The following is a 17,033-nucleotide window of genomic DNA, read 5'->3' as shown; positions in this document are numbered from 1 at the left end:
TCCTACCATCTTAAATACGAAGGTTTCTGGCTGGGTAAGGTTTGTAGCTCACAGTAAAGCCTGATGACACCATTTGTTTCCCCATAAATTTACAGTACATATTTTAAAACTATTAGATACTTTGGCACACTTTTTCAGCTGAAAGCTTTGTCTTGAGGAATCACATCCAGCACATTTTAAACAGTTTTAAGATTTTCTCTGCAAAAACCATGAGTGTTGATCTTGAGTCAGATATAAACAATTCATTGTTGGTGTCCTTAGGATAAAGTCAATTTTTGAAAAGAGAGTGACCAGATTTTTTTAAAGGATTTTTGTAACAAGCATGACTTGTAACAGAAGCATTACACTTCCAATCCTCATTCTAGGGGAAAAAAAAACATCTGGAATGAACTTTCAAAACTGTCAGATCATACAGATCTAAAAATGGTCTTCATTCAAGTGGCCTCATACATAAGTAAGTTCTCTTGCATATGACTTCAGGGAATTATTTGGACTAATAGGATAAACTTTTGGTTCTCTTTTGGTTTTGTTGTTGACCTGTTAACCAGAAGTAGTGGGGCCCTACATAAACTAAAGCTCCTTTCTAAAAGACAACCTTTCCCAAAGAAGAGTTAAAAAATACTCCATTGCTACACAAAGTCAGATGCTAACTGTTCATAAGGGCTATTATTGCTGCCCCAAAAGGGCTCGTTAAAATTTGAGATTTGGTGTTAATTCACTTTTTAAAATAACATGAGGGGAAGGGGACAGATGGTTAAAACTAGTTTCTAAATTATAAGTCAAGTTCTTATATATAAACAAGAGTAGTAAGTTTGCCACATTTATTTTCAGAGAATGGCTGGTTGGGTCTCTGACTAAATCAGGGCTGAGTTTCTACACCTAATAAGTGTTAAATAAGGTAAATAGCCTTTTTAATAATTTTCTTTACAACATGGTTTTTAATGACGCAGATTTCCTAAGATAGTGAAACATTTTCTTTTTTAAAGGCAAGACATTGTTCTTTTCCAGTCCATCGATTTTATGAAATAAAGTGATTTTATTTAAATGTAGTTCCACTGTCATTTCTGAAAAATACGATGCTCTTAACACCGGTAAACGAAGTTATACAAGAGATGGTCAAGGCAAACCTTTCGTCAAAACTCCTAGGTTATAGCCTCCCACACTACATTTCTTTTTTAAAAAATCAATTTACACTCATGTCCTAAAGAAGAAAATTTGGTAAAAAGGACCATTTGTTGAACAGTTGAAATAAAATTGGTTTTAAGAGTTCTAAATATGTAAGTCACAATTTGAAATATTTCTAATGCCAGTATCTCTTGGAATTCCAATAATTGTCACAAAGTAGTGAGTAAGCATGCTAATGTGCAGGGGAACGTAAGGATTGTTAGCCTATATCAAGTATTCAAGATTTCTTTCCAATCAATGTTTTACTCTGATTTATAAGACTTTAAGAGGTGGTCTGTAATGGATTCAAATGTTTTATTTGTAGTATAATGAAATGTTTACAGAAAGAACTTTTTCATTAAAATATTTTTAGAAATGTGTGTGTTGTTTTGTCACTTCACAATGTTCATGTGACTTCAATGGTGAATAGGTGGAAGTAAAAAAGGAAACCTGGAATGAGCCTTCACATTATCAGTTAAAGGTAGTAAACATCACATGAGGGATAGGTGGGGGAAATTTTACCTCCACTTAAGGATTTTGAGTGATAATTCAGGTGATTGGTGAGGAGTGAATCAACTTTCCTTGGATAAAAATTTTAGTAAAGCAGTTACGTGAATAAGCAATTCAGAGGAAAGGGGATTCCAAATGTTAGAAGGTACTCAAGTATTTGGGTTTTTTATTTTTGGCTGTGCCAAGTCTTGTGTAGTGGGTATTCTTGAGTTGCGCTGAGTGGGGCTAGCTACTCTAGTGATATGAGGGCTTGTCATCTTGAGAAACAGGCTCTAAAGGGCTCAGTAGTTGTGGCACACAGGCTTAGTTTCTCTGGCATGTGGGATCTTAACCAGGGATCCAACCTGTGTGTCCCTCCTCCCCCCAGTGCAAGGCAGATTCTTAACCACTGGACTGCCAGGGAAGCCAAAAGTATTTGGTTTCTTAACTTCAAGAAAGGCAATTGAGCATTTTAAGGGTTGGGAAAAGATAACACTTCAGGCTCTTTGCATTGATAGCTATTAACATGTTAAATTCTTTGTGAATTGATACAGTCTTGAGGATTTGAGTTTAATGCTTGAGTAAAAGTAAGCTATTTTTTCAGAATGAAAATGCAAAATGTTCAGTCAAGACAAATTGGAGTCTCCCGTGTACTAGAATTAAAAGTGGGATCCAGGTTTAATTGAACTTGGGACTGAGTATGAAGTCCCAAGGGTTGGGGGAAGAGTAAAGTAGGTATAAAATGCCAGTTTCGTTTACTGCTTTTTCAGTCAGGTAGGGGCAAGGGTGCATTAATCTGTTTGCCTGGCACGATACTGAAAGCTGCTTGGGAAATAACGAATTTATCTGTACTGTTTTTAAATTTATTGATAATGTGAATAATGTTAATGTACAAGGATGTGGACAGCTTACTGAGAAATGGTAAAATTTCAGCACATCCATGTGTATAGACATGGGCTTATCACAAGGATTACAGATTCTATCGGATGTTCGTTGTATCTGAAAAGTAGGATGCATGTAATTTTCATTTAAAAAGTACATTGTTGAATTAGTCCATTCTGCTAAAAATTTTGAGTTAACTGCATCAGAAGTACTCTTGACAGGTTATTTGCATTTAACCTCAGTTGTCTTAACACCCTTTATTCATTAAGTATTGGAAAATATACAATCAGGAGTTTTCAAAGAGTTTTGTGACCATGATCAAGTTATTATGGGTTTCTTTATATGCCATGCTCCCTTTGGCAGTTTGGTGATGGTAGCGGTCCCCTTAGAATGTTTTTATATGCATCAACTATGTAGAATTAAATCTTACTTTGAAAATGGTTATCAAGAATTAGTTTGACTCAGCAGTATGTAAGCTAGGCATCAAATAAGCCTAGTGCTGTTTAACCTTGAAGTTGTGGATAAGTGGCATTTTGAGATATTTGGCAACAGTAATCTAGTGATCTAGTAAGTCTGAAGGTTAAATCTGACAGGATTTAAAAAGCTAAAGCTAGTACCTGTTCCATGGTTCCTAAAGATAGTATTTTTATTAGAGGGGGACAAAGTTCATGCTAATGGGAGGTTTTTTCCCTCCATGTAGAATCAAAGTTCTTGTCTAAATTTTCCCCAGTTCTCAAGAGTGTTAAAAAGCTGGAATTGACCTAGTAATATCTTTGAGAATATTTTGTGTATGTTCTGAGACTTAGAAGAATGGGTAAGTAAGTTTAAGGTACTTTGAAGGGCCACGCCCGGAGAAGGCGATGGCACCCAACTCCAGTACTCTTGCCTAGAAAATCCCATGGACGGAGGAGCCTGGTAGGCTGCAGTCCATGGGGTCGCTAGGAGTCAGACACGACTGAACGACTTCACTTTGACTTTTCACTTTGATGCATTGGAGAAGGAAATGGCAACCCACTCCAGTGTTCTCACCTGGAGAATCCCAGGGATGGGGAGCCTGGTAGGCTGCAGTCCATGGGGTCGCTAGGAGTCAGACACAACTGAACAACTTCACTTTGACTTTTCACTTTCATGCATTGGAGAAGGAAATGGCAACCCACTCCACTGTTCTTGCCTAGAGAATCCCAGGGACGGGGGAGCCTGGTGGGCTGCAGTCTATGGGGTTGCACAGAGTCGAACGCGACTTAGCGGCAGCAGCAGAGGAACCATGCACAGGCTTCAGGAGAAATCTTGCAAGAGTTCTATACAGCAAATGGATTATCATGAAATTATTTGTAATAGAATGCTTGCTATACCTTGATGTGAAGGGCATTGGTACCCATTTTGAAATTCGGAGCTGAGTTTAAGGTTTAGCAATTGGATAGCAAAGTTTAAAAATCTGAGGAGTTAGTGATAAATACATTTCAAATTTTGATCAAGAGATGAAATCTACTTTTAGTCACGGGTCAGAATTTGTTAGATTTTAAAATTCTGGTTTTGTGTAATGTAGTATGTATAGTACTTCAGAATAATTCTTAGGTACTGAGATGTGATTGGTTGTCTTAAAGTATTTCCAGATATGAGTAACTCAATGAATGGGAGTGAAAGTATTTGCTGTCATGCTAGTAGGGTGTTCCTCCTCTGTGTTGGGGGGTGTGTGTGTGGGGGGGGAAGGGGGAGGTTAATATATGCTAAAGTGAATTCCAGGTGCTCCAGATGGTGGCTGCTGATAAGATTGTTGCCATTACCCTCAGCCAATATTTTATTTAAGGGTACTTTATTCAAGATGAGATTGTCTTGAGGTTGAGAAAGGGGTTTCTTCCAGGGATCTATCTCAATACCATTGTGGGAAGGAATTTTTGGTCACATAGTCACTAAGTTGTGTTGACTTTTTTGTGACCCCATGGACTACACCCCACGAGGCTCCTGTTCATAGGTATTTCCAGGCAAGGGTACTGGAGTGAGTAGTCAGTCCCTTCTCCAGGGGATCCTTCCTGACCCAGATTGAACCCCGAGTGTCTCACATTGCAGGTGGATTCTTCACCATCTGGGCTGCCAGGGAAATCCCCAGCAGAGTCTACACTTGAATGCCTAGATTAATCCTTAGTCGTTTTCCATCTCTGAACTTTCCTGTCGTCATCTCAGTCAAATTCTTACTAATTCAAGCAGTTCCTTTCTCTTGCTAATGGAGGGCCAAAGAAAATATCATTTATATATCAGTCAAATTCTTACTAATTCAAGCAGTTCCTTTCTCTTGCTAATGGAGGGCCAAAGAAAATATCATTTATAGAGTGCTTGCTATTAGCTAGGCTCTGTATTTATTTTTTGGAGTAATTCACTGCATATTTATCCCTGATTTACAGATGAGTAAGCAGCGTGCTTTGCCTCACTGGAAGTCATTCTTGGAAAATGGCAGCAGCCCACGCAACTGGGCTCTAGGGCATGCAGACCTGTCTTGCTCCCAGCGGATTGATAGGACTCTGAATAACCTTTAAACATGCTTAACCCTCAGATAACTTCTATTTTCCCACTTGAATTTAAACATGACATGAGTCAGACATTTGATTAGATGAAGTGATGAGTGCTGTGAATGGTTTTGTGTGGGTGGCCTGCAGATTCTCAAGTTTTAAAGGGCCTTAATTTTGTACTTGCTATTTATGTATTTAATCATAGGATGTGTCCCACAGTGAACTGATTTTCCCACCTAGACCTCTTAGCCAGTCTCAACCGTGTCTGGGCAATTCTGTTCTTTCCGATGTTCAAGTACTTGAGTCTCCTTCACCCTGCATCCATTCTATTGGAAAATCCTTTTAGCTCTACCTTAGAAATGTGCAGAATCCACTGCCTTCTCACTGCTGTAACCCCAGATGGAGACACCATGGCCCATGCGAGCACTTCAGAGCCTCCCCATTGGTCTGTTCCGACCTTTCTTTGCTCTTGAGACTATTAAAACATACAAGGCAGAGGAGACTTGAACTCTGATGTTACTCCTGCTTAATACCTCCAGTGGTTCTCTAGTAGGCAAAGGCCAAGGTCATGAAGGCTTTACAAGGATCTGTGCTGTGTCCTATTTTACCAACCTACTCCTTTCCTCCCACTCCACGTTCAGCCATATAGTTCCTCAAACAGGCCCCCAGCCTTACAACTTCCTGCGTCTAATACTCTGCTAATAGAATGGTTCTCCTTCAAACATGAATAAAAGAACCAGTGTTTTCCTGTCAAGGTATATACAGCATTTTTCTTGGTTTAAATATACTTGAATAGAAAAATTTTTCTGATATACACCAGCGCCAATTTAGTGTGATGCTAGATACTGTCATGTAAGATTGTAAATGAACTTCAAGGAAATAATAGAACGGTCCTGATATTCCTTTATTAGTACCAGCTTTTCAACTAAATTGTCTTTTGCCAGAGCTAAACAATTTAATATAAAAAAATGCCTTTTTTTTTTTTGTTCATACGGTATTTATAAAAAAGTACATAGTGGTTAGTTTTGCAACAATTTGCTTTTTTAGCCAGATGTATCATATAAATGTATGAATGTAACAAATGAGATAAGAACAGTATAAATAAGGAGTTTTTGTAGTATTTACAGTATATAGAAACTAGCCCAAATGGTGTTCTAAGAAATTTTAAGTTTACAAAGTTAAAGTGAAACTACTGATTCAGCATACTGATAACTTATTTTAATGCTTTTTAAAGTTTTATATTTTCTACATTAGTTGAGTATAATTTTGCATAGAATTACTTATAAAGTATATTTCTGCATTTCACATCACAGTAGGAGCTTTTTTAGTATAACAGTACAAAAAAACCCAAAATCACTAGATCAGAAAAGGTCAAAATCTAGTTTTTCTTAATATCTGGCCTCTTACTTTTGGGAACAAGGAATACATTGCCATCGCTTGTTTGCTGCAAGGAGTATTCACTCGGAGAGTAAGGCTTTCCATTTTCATCACGTAGCATGCTGAAGACTTCAAGATACAAGGTGCTGAGTTGTTTTTTCAGTAGATGGAGGCTTTTGTCATTTTCTCCTCTTTCTTTGAGCAATTTTTCTTTTTCATCTTTTAAATGATCTAAATCTTGCTCCAGTTCCACTATATTTTCCAGTTTTCTTTTTCTGCAATTCTGAGCAGCCACTTTATTCTTACCCCTCCTACGTATGTCTCTAATTAATGCAAGTTGAGCCTCGTTGAATTGCTCCTTGGACATCATTTCATTGAAGTCCTCAACTGGGAGGTTAATGATCTTTTCTACAGGGAATGGGATATGGAGAGCTTTTGCCCGTAGCTCATCTCTTGTGAGGTGAGCCTCCAAGCGGCTTGAATGTTTGTCTTTTGTGAATGGCGTTTTTCGATGACCCGGACTTACAGGTACTTCTTTCTTTGGTGCGTTTTCACACTGGGAATCACGTGCTGCAGCGCTGTTCCCCTGTGATGACGACAAAGGTTGGACTGGGTCCCCAGGAGGCCACACTGACGGTGTTTTGGGACCCTTCTGTTTGACATTTCCAGGGGTACTATCTATCTCTTCCATTTCAGAATCACTGAAGCCAAGCAATGTGTCTCCATAGATGGAAGATTCCACTGAGTGGTCTGGTGATGCCATGCTTGGACTTGTTGTGTTCAGTGAAATGCCAGAGTCAGAATCATTGAATTCTGCTGTTGTGCTTTCAGGGTGGTTTTGATTGAAAGCTTTACAAAGTGACAGATCAGAGAGATCAATGGGCCCGTTTAGAAGTTCAGAGAGTGACTGGCTTAAAGTAGCAGAGGAGGGCATGCCGTTGCTGGTACTGGGCTCTGCTATAAAAGCAGAATAAAATTCATCACCAAAATCTGTATTTACTGTGGCACTTGAATTTAATGAGTTCACTGTCAACTGGCTGGAGTCTTCAGTGGAAAGGATGCTGTTGAAGGAATCCTCAAAAGCGTTGAGAAAATGTGGGCTGCAGTTACCTACTTCTTTATCCAGTGAGGGCATTGATGAATAGAAATGATAATTGTCAATTTCTGTCAGTTTGGTTTCTGGACTTGGAACTGTACTAGTCTCAGCCAGCTTGTCATTTTGAATATTAAGACACTGTGTGGAAAAGAAGTTCATACTATGTAAATCAAGGTTGAGCTGTTTTTAATAGGTGATAATCCGTATCTGATGGTTCTCTCCCCACCCTGATTTCTCACCAAGCTCCTCCAGAATTCAGAGATAATTCCCATTTCCAACAGATAGTTAACGTCTAAGCATATGTAACATTTTCAGAGTTCCCAGATCAGAACTTACATAACCTGATCTATCCTCAGGACATCCAGTCCATTTAACAAAAGTTCACTGAAGTAAGCATGGTGCCCAGGCTATCCTGACTAATTTAAAAGCACCTTCCAATTCTTCCTATAAGTAGGTGGCATATAAGTAATAAACAACTGGAATGACTAATTTAAAGGGACTGAATATAAAATAGCATCTTTGGTACTCATTATACTAGGTCTTAATTACCTGTAATTCTGGAATGGATAATAGTTCCTCCCAAACTTGCTCAATGTCCTGCATGTCGTCTAAAACAGCAGTGGCTACCTGAACGATCAGAGTTTCAGGTGACTGAGCCTGAGGAGGAGCAGTGAAGACTGGGCTCTCGATGTGGCTGGGAATATCAGGAACAAGTGATTGAAACGTAGCCGAAGAAACCTAAAATTGAGAAGGCATTTGTATATGAATCTGCCACCAACAGTGGGTGGGTGTGCTCCATCTGAAGTTGGAATTGGCTGCAGTTCCCTATTTGTCGTAACTGTTAGTTCTATATGATCAAACAAACCTTTTTTGTCTCGCCCAACTGACTCCAAGTTTATTCCTTAGCTTAACTGCTTTACCCTGTGCATTTGAAGGTAAATTTCAAAATGCCTAAGAACAATCTTTAGAATTGAATTTCTATCTCTGTAACACCTAGTATAGTGATTCAGAAAATAAATTATTAAAATTGTTAACCAAACAAGTCTTGGTTTTGCTACCCAGCTTTCTTTCTACTCACAGAAATCTAAGTACCTGAAACAAATGAGTTATTTGCTTCCATGGTTTTGCTGATGCATGCATGCTTCTGGCTATGCAGGAGTAAACATTTTTTGTGGTTCTTTTGTGTGTGTGTGTGGTTCTGCATTATATGGCCAGAGGAAGATTGGGTTTTTTCCTTCCAAATTGTTACCTATAGGCTGAGGTTTCCGTGATAAATACTTGCTCCTAAAATGCTGTTTTATGTTTTTAATGGAGATTCATCAAGGCAGGAGTCCCCAACCTCTGGGATCTAATGCCTGATGATCTGAGGTAGAACTGATGTAATAAGAGAAATAAAGTGCACATAAATGTAATGCCCTTGAAATCATCTTGGAACCGTCCCCACCTCACCAGTCCGTGGAAAAATTGTCTTCCACAAAACTGGTCCCTGGTGCCAAAAAGGCTGGGGACCACTGCACCGATGGGACCAATATAGGGTATATTAGATACAGCTGTGGAGATCTGCTGTTAACCAGATGTTAGTACCTCATTGTCATCTACAAACGGGAATGTCTCTGCCAAAAGCTGCATGCAGTCATCGAAGTACAAATCATCTGCTTTGGGAATGGGGGCTACCTGCACAAAAGGGAAAGACACAGAAGAAGAAAATTGTTCAGTGTTCATAAAATGTTGACAATCTAATCAAATATCTCTCTTCAGAAGTCAATTTAGTAAAGAGCACAGAATCAAAGCAGACTCTCTGGTTTCAAATCGTGGCCCCCTCAGTTTATTGCCCAGTTTCTGGGCAAGGTATTTAACCTGCAGTTGCTCATCTGTAAAATAGGATAATGTAATTCATATAATTGTGTTGATTAATCAATATTAAAACAGTACTTGTCCCAGTACCATGAGTAATCCTACTACCACAGTTCTGCTACTGTCAGTACTGTTGCAGCTGCTTGATGCATACAATAACAATGCTTTTTATAGCTTATAAAGAGATCTTCCTTGTAATATATATGTCCTAATTGTTACACTCTGAGGTGAGGTCAGGCATTGAACTCATCAGGAGGCTGAGGTTGGGAGGTTGACTTTTGATAAGGCCTTGAAGTAAAAGGCAAAGCTCAAACTCAGATTAACCCCTGGGTCCATGTTCTTTGGGTCCTGCCCCACACCTTCCCAAGAACTGGGTGCGCCCTGTACCTGGGAGTAGTTGGCAGACCCACTGGTTTCTGATGGTATGTGTTGTGCTGGCTGAATGGGGAGGAATTCGCCGGTCTCTTCATCTAGTTGTAACTGAGCAAAAAAGGCTTTCTCTTGCTCCTTTTGGAGTTGTTCTTGTCTTTCCTTTTCAAGTTTTTTCTGTTTTTCCAGCTCATGCTCCTTCTGTCGTTGACTGAAGTCAAATACCTCTCGACTTACCCCAAGATCTATATCTTGCCTCCAAAGTATGTCAATCAAATCCATGTCCTGCGTTTAAAACAAAAAAGGAAGGGGAGAGACCATGGTTAAAATGGTTTTAAAACAATAGATAACACATAATTTAGACCACTGCTGATAATAGGGGGGTAGGGAGATTACAAATAAAATCTGAATGGGAACATAAATCCAGTGTTCTGGAAGGGCACAGTAATTGTATCTAGTGTCTGCATGTATTCATTTTTCTTAAAAAAAATCACCTTCAAACATAGCTATCCATTCTTATCATTTATCACTTGGATTATTAATGAATTGGGTGATGGTAGAGGTCACTAAAAGTAAAAAGTAACAGATGTTGCATGTTAATGTTCTTGAATCAAAAGAAATCCCACATTTGTTTGATGGAACAGAAAATTTAGAGCAAGCACCCTGAGCCAGTGGTTTATCATGAGAAATGGAGTTTGAAGAACATGACTGAATATGTGGAATTTCTTCCTAAACTTGCTTAGCAAATGCCAGTTTACAGAGGGGGAAAAAACTGCAAGTTAAACTGTCGATCTTGCAGTTGTGAGAAACCACTTTTCTTTTGGTCTTTGCCTACAGTGGATTATCTTTTGCTTAGCATTTCTTGCTACATTTGTCTTCATGGTTACTTATTAAAAACAATTTCCTCTTGATCTGAGTTTTAGTTCCTGAGGTATGATCACGTTGGTAAGGTCAAGTCCTAGGGACTGTTAATCTTGTGATGTGCGGTAAAGCAACAGGCTGTCAGAAGAATTGCGAAAGGGGTAGTGCCCACTAGGCTCACTCCTGATAAATAACCCTCTTAATAACACATGCCCAAAAAACATGGCTCCAGGAAACAATGGAAGGTGATGCACTCTAACATAAGGGGAGAATCTTATAATGAGGGATTGGTTATTCTGATTTATATAACAAGCCTAGGCTTAGGTACCATGGCCACATTTTCTAACTATAAATGTCAAAAACAATTTTTTTTCTGATTTAAAATTTAAGTTTTTGTTAAATTCTGAATGGGAAATTTAAATATTTCTATTCAATAGATCATTTATATTTAAAACAATGAGATGGAGGTTGGAAAAATCAAGACAGAGAAAGGGAATTGGGGCCGAAGGCCAGTAGATTCAGTGTGCAAACGTCGAACTTTGTATTGCAGTTCGGACAACGGCCAGCAGCACTGGGCTGCCCAGTGCATTTACAGCTCTATTATCTTCAGCCTCCAAAGGGCAGGAACAACGTGGTAATTACTTAGCTGAGCAGTCAGGTATTTCACACAACCGAGTACAAGCACAGATCGCCCGACCTAGAGGTAGCCCAGCTAGCTGGAGAGTAGAGGCCACTTCTAGCCTTGACTGAAAGTTGGTGTTCGAATCTTAAAAGCTATGAAATCCTACCCATGAGATAAGTTATCCTAGCTTTAAACAGTATAACTTAAGAGTACAAAGCACACACAGCAGCAGGTATAGTTAAAGCAGTATCTGTAGCTCTTGAGAACTGGCTAGAGTATACCTGTTTTTTAAGGCAACATCTATTAAGATCTTTCTATATGGGCCAAACATTGTTTTAAATACTTCAGATATATACAAACCAAGTCTCAAAACCACATGAAGAAAACATGTATCCCTATTTTACAGGTAAGTATACTGAGGCTTAGATACTACTGGAAAGTACCAGGACAGAGATAGGTTGGGGGCTTTCCATGTGGTGTTCGTGGTAAAGAACCCACCTGCCGATGCAGGACATATAAGAGACATGGGTTCGATCCCTGAGTTGGGAAGATCCTCTGCAGGAAGAAATGGCAAGCCACCCCAGTGTTACCTGGAGAATCCCATGGACAGTAGAGCTTGGTGAGCTACAGTCCATGGGGTTGCAAAGAGTTGGACACAACTGAGCCACTCTTTCTTTTCATCTGGATTATGTTCCTGGCCACAAGCAACAAAATAGAAATCGTGGAGCATTCAGTCATACATGACTTTTCTCAGGAGGCTCCCCACTAAAACATGAGAATAATTTCCATTTTAAAAACTTTTGCCTTCAATGGACATGTCTACACAAAGGCCATGTTAAAGAGAAAGGCCCGAGGTACACAGAAACCCACACTAAAATTCTAATTAGGTTGGGCCGTATCTTCTTGGGGAAATCTAAATACAGCTGAGTATCCTGTCTGGGCCATTCTCCAAACCGGAGCTAACAAGGTGCTAAGTAAGGAGATGGTTGGCATGTTCACTCCTACTAAAGGCTCGTTCTAAAAATCAAAGAATTGTGTACTCATACAGTTTCAAATGAGCTTTATTTTCCTACCCTTCTCAAGAACGGGACATGGAAAGCGCATTGAACTCTTCAGAAGATTCACAACAGAGAAACCCCAATACTTGTCTCTGCACCTGGGGGCCACGGACCACATCCCTCCCTCACGTTCCTCAGCCTGCCTGGGCCTGCGGCTTCCTTGTTAAGAGATCCCAGGATAAAAACCAGTACCCGGTTTTGGCTTTCCCACAAAAGAGCACTGAAGAATTTATTTTGGAAATACCTCACAAATATGATGAGTCCAAAGTATCCCTAGAACCCAGAACTATGGGCAGGAGGAAAATTTCTAGTTTATTCTAAAACTATCAGTGGCAATCACACCAAGAGTTGATATAACTCTTCTTTCCCTTTCCCTGCTCTCCTCATCAGATGAGATGTCTTGAGTGGGTTCAGATAGTTAAGCTATAAATTATAACTATTCCATCCTACCCCTATAATACAGATTTTGGTGGATCAAATGAAACGTGGAGGAACTTTCTCTCTAAATGTATATGCAAGTACTGATATGCCTCCCAATGGGGATGGGTCCTTCTGCTTGCTATAAGTGACACCAAACTCCAGGCCAAAGGAGAAGAATGAAGCTGCAGCCCTCATCGGAGTGCAAGCCTTGAAACAACACTCGGTCTTGAAGCTACTTGGTTCCTTCTCAAAGAAGGTCGGAAACTGACCACTGGGCATGTGCAATGGGTGTTGTAAATAAATGTAAACAACACACACTTTTATGTAAACTTTCATGTACCCAAGTAACACCCTCTGAATTGCTACTCAACTTCTGATATGACTGCCCTTCAATGCACAGCTCCAAACCAATTCAGTGTTTTAAAACTCCCCATAACATAATTAGGCAAGGGCACCTTGATAGAGCCTTTATCAACAAACAGGAAACATAAAACACAAAATGTCATTTCATGACAACATCAAATTGCTCAATGCAGGCTGGGCAGCCTTCATGGAGATTACCACAGACCAAAACAGGTTTCAAAGTGTTCTCAGAGGTTTTGCTCTGTATTTTTTAAGTTTATATATTTATTCTTGCCATGAGAGCTCTCTAAAAGAAAACATCTGCTTGAAAAAAAAAAGCTGAGTTTTAACCACTATGAATTCCTAAAACAAGTGTTCTGATCAAATTCAGAATGCAGCAACAAAGGGTTGCTTGTCATAGCCTTGATATATCATACATTGTATTACTCAGATCTTCACCTGAGTTTCAGAAGAAAAAAATCCGTGGCCATTTGTTGTACGAAATATTCAAATATTTAAGAACAGCAGAAGTTTGTCCACGCACATCTAGTGCAGGGAGCCCCGCAGCCCCAGGACTGTAGTAAGCTGTCTTGAAGGAGCCCTGTGACTGGGCACGTGACTTACTCCACAAATGACCCATCTCTCTGCAGAGCTCTCAGACTATCTAAGGGGAAATAGTTGGGATGGTTCCTGTAACAAACAAGAGCATGACAATGGACAGGGTGGAAGGAAAATGGCCAAGGAAGAATGAAACTGCTCTTGCACACTTCACCCTGAGGCACTGAGGAAGCACCGCTGCCCTGCAACAGGGCAGAGAAGAAAGGTCTGGGGAGGGAGGGGGAATGTATGGCTTTTCAACAGGCATCTCCTTAAGCTTCAGAGTTCCTGAGGGCAGTGCAGTACTGGGTATGAGCCTTCACGTGCCACACTTGGTGTCTGAATTATTGTTGCTGTTGTTCTTTCGTGACCCCTGAGTTATGTTGCTAGCTTGGCTTCAACAAAATAAGACAATGTATTAATACTAAGAAATGTTTGACAGTTCACATTAAATCGCCATCTGGCCCAGTGGAAATAGTCATAACTGGAAAATATATATATCATCGTTTGCCATCTAGGTAATCTGTTACTCGTTTCATGGGAAATCTGAAATTGGACTATTAACTTGGACCACTTTAAAACAAATATCTTTGTTCCAGGATAAACAAAGAAGAAAGCCCTTGAACACAGAATCCCAGAATAATGTCTTTTGCAAGCTAATTTTAGTGCTCTGAATAAACTAGCATTTTATCATGCTCAGATGATTCCCCCCAAATCAGAAAAGATAAAGCAAAGGAATTGTGAACTACTAAATTAAAGCAATTCAGTAAGCTAAGGCTTTAGAAAAGTATCTAAAATGAAATGGTTTCTATCACATACATTCACTTGTATAAATGAAACCAGTACCCCCAAGCCTTTCCCTCTCTCCCCTCTCCCATCCTCTCTTTTGTCCAGAGGATGAAGGGAAGGTGACGGGGGGTTTCCTTCTAAACATAAGTTTCTCTAATAAAGTGTTTTTAAAAATTGCAAGGATAATTCTGTAAACAATAAAAAACTGATCCTCACTTCCAGTCACACGGTGTAAGTGTTAAGACAATGTCCCAGGTGATTCCTTCTTAAAATCATGTATTTCGACTAAGAAAACAGTAAATCTTTTAAAGTTTGTTCTCCTGATACTGATCTCTCCACCCAAATATTAACAACTAGCATTCAGAGTCTAAATTACACCCAGTAATACTTTCCTTACAGACATTTCAGTCTTTATATCACGCCCAGACAGTTATATTAACCTAAAAGTGAAATCCGGTTTAATATTTTTTTCCATAGAAGCTGCACAAATATTTCTGGGCAAAACCAGGTGGAACATGAATCACATCCTACCGTCCCTTAAGAACACAGGTCAAATCAACAGCTATGCTGCTGCTAAGTCGCTTCAGTCGTGTCCGACTCTGTGCGACCCCATAGACGGCAGCCCACCAGGCGCCCCCGTCCCTGGGATTCTCCAGGCAAGAACATTGGAGTGGGTTGCCATTTCCTTCTCCAATGCAGGAAAGTGAAAAGTGAGAGTGAAGTCGCTCAGTCATGTCTGACTCTTAGCGACCCCACGGACTGGACTGCAGCCTACCAGGCTCCTCCGTCCATGGGATTTTCCAGGCAAGAGTACTGGAGTGGGTTGCCGTTGCCTTCCTCAACAGCTATAGGAAGGTACAAAAGCAAGCGAGGGGACGCTCAAACCCTGAAGGACTGATTAAACAACATAAACGACCTCCTTGATTTATAAGCTCTACCCTGCAGCAGGGCTCCTTACCACTAAGGCAAAGTGATACCAAGCGGGTGTGTGTGTGAAATACATCTCGCTGATGACTGTTCTATTTCATAATATTTATCTGCCTATTTACTTCTCTCTCGCTTCATTACAAGAAGATACACAAGACAAGGTCAATAGTTCTCAGAATTCTAGAGAAAGCAGATGACTGGTTATTCTTTATAGTCTGCCCACATTCAGGTACTTCTGATTCTACTGATCTGACTTGCATATTTCTGAACATATTGCTACAATAATTGTTAAGTAGGTGGTTAAAAACAAAGGTCAAAAAAAAAAACATTTATACAGAATCATAGAATGTTACAGGTGGAAGAGGCCTTACAGACACTGAGGTCAAGTGTAAATGTCACTGGGTTAATTTCTGTGTAACTACAGCTCTATTTTAAAACATAACTGGCCTTGCAACCATTTATATGTCAGCAGAGACCCCTAATAGGCAATAATAGTTACCTCCAATCCAAGTTTTCCTTCTAAACTTACTAAGGATTATTTCCCCAGTCTTCAATAACTAGCAGTTTTTAACAGCATTAAAAAAAAATCTCAAACACACCAAAACATGAATTATTCAATGAGTTAAAATACTAGATCACAAATTTGCTACTCCCTGGGTTGCAGACACATCCTCCTACCCTTGTGTCTTTCAGCTAGAAAATGGTCCCATTTCCTCACAGTCCAGCTTGTTACTGTGTACATTTTCATGTGCTGCTTCCTGCTCACTCGTTTCTCAGCAGTGACTCAATCTGAGAAACATGATCCAGCCAGTTTACTGGAACTTTCATCTATTACACTTGTCTGTACACTGCAAAGCATGATGCAAAGATAAAGCAAAGCCTGAAAGTGAACAGAGTAAGAATTTGGACTGTTTATTTTCCTAAGAGGCATATATGTGTTTGGCCAAAAAGAAACCAGAAAGGACAGTTACTTTCCAAAACAGCAGGTGATCCCACTGCTACTGATTTCAAAAGTGAATCTGATTTTTCCATGGGAAATTTCATACCTGGATGCCAGCAGAGTTAATTTCTGCTCGTTTGTAGTATTTTTGCAGGACGCTGCTGTTGGGCCTCCGTAGAAGGCAATGGCACCCCACTCCAGTACTCTTGTCTGGAAAATCCCATGGGCAGAGGAGCCTGGTAGGCTGCAGTCCATGGGGTTGCCAAGAGTCGGACACGACTGAGCGACTTCACTTTCACTTTTCACTTTCATGCATTAGAGAAGGAAATGGCAACCCACTCCAGTGTTCTTGCCTGGAGAATCCCAGGGATGGGGGAGCCTCGTGAGCTGCCGTCTATGGGGTCGCACAGAGTCGGACACGACTGAAGTGACTTAGCAGCAGCAGCAGCTGTTGGGCCTCAAATGGCTTATCCAAGGGTAAGTCACTATGTTGAGTGGCTTTGTTTGATAAGCAAATTTCAGGACCCATTTTTTTCACCTCCATTTTTGAACAAGCCATGAAGATATTCAGCTCTGGATGGTGCACTCTACACATAAAAGTAACTTTGTGAATAGGTCTGTTATCACTACTAGAATGATTCTATAGGAAAACATACACACCCTTTCTTACCAACAGAACCTGCAGAAGCACTGGCTCTAACTCTCTAACTTCACTCAACACACGCTGACATTAACCGAATGT

At 40.0% G+C, this 17,033-nt stretch overlaps 1 protein-coding gene across 6 annotated transcripts in view; it reads right to left on the bottom strand.

The window, feature by feature from the left end:
* Positions 1 to 5,925: 5,925 nt before the first annotated feature.
* Positions 5,926 to 17,033, bottom strand: part of NFE2L2 (NFE2 like bZIP transcription factor 2) — a 32,634-nt gene continuing 21,526 nt past the window's right edge. For 5 of the 6 annotated variants that reach the window (XM_024999476.2, NM_001011678.2, XM_005202312.5 and 2 more), the window contains 4 exon segments: positions 9,754 to 10,020; positions 9,097 to 9,186; positions 8,062 to 8,250; positions 5,926 to 7,650 (listed from right to left, as the gene is read on the bottom strand). In XM_024999476.2, the coding sequence (XP_024855244.1) occupies positions 6,418 to 7,650; positions 8,062 to 8,250; positions 9,097 to 9,186; positions 9,754 to 10,017 (1,776 nt within the window). In that variant the 5' untranslated portion in view covers positions 10,018 to 10,020 and the 3' untranslated portion in view covers positions 5,926 to 6,417. 6 annotated transcript variants of the gene reach the window in all.

This window comes from Bos taurus, chromosome 2 (genome assembly GCF_002263795.3).
Source record: "Bos taurus isolate L1 Dominette 01449 registration number 42190680 breed Hereford chromosome 2, ARS-UCD2.0, whole genome shotgun sequence".
NCBI lineage: Eukaryota > Metazoa > Chordata > Mammalia > Artiodactyla > Bovidae > Bos > Bos taurus.
The sequence above is the reverse complement of the archived record's forward strand: the minus strand, read 5'-3'. Positions and strand labels throughout refer to the sequence as shown.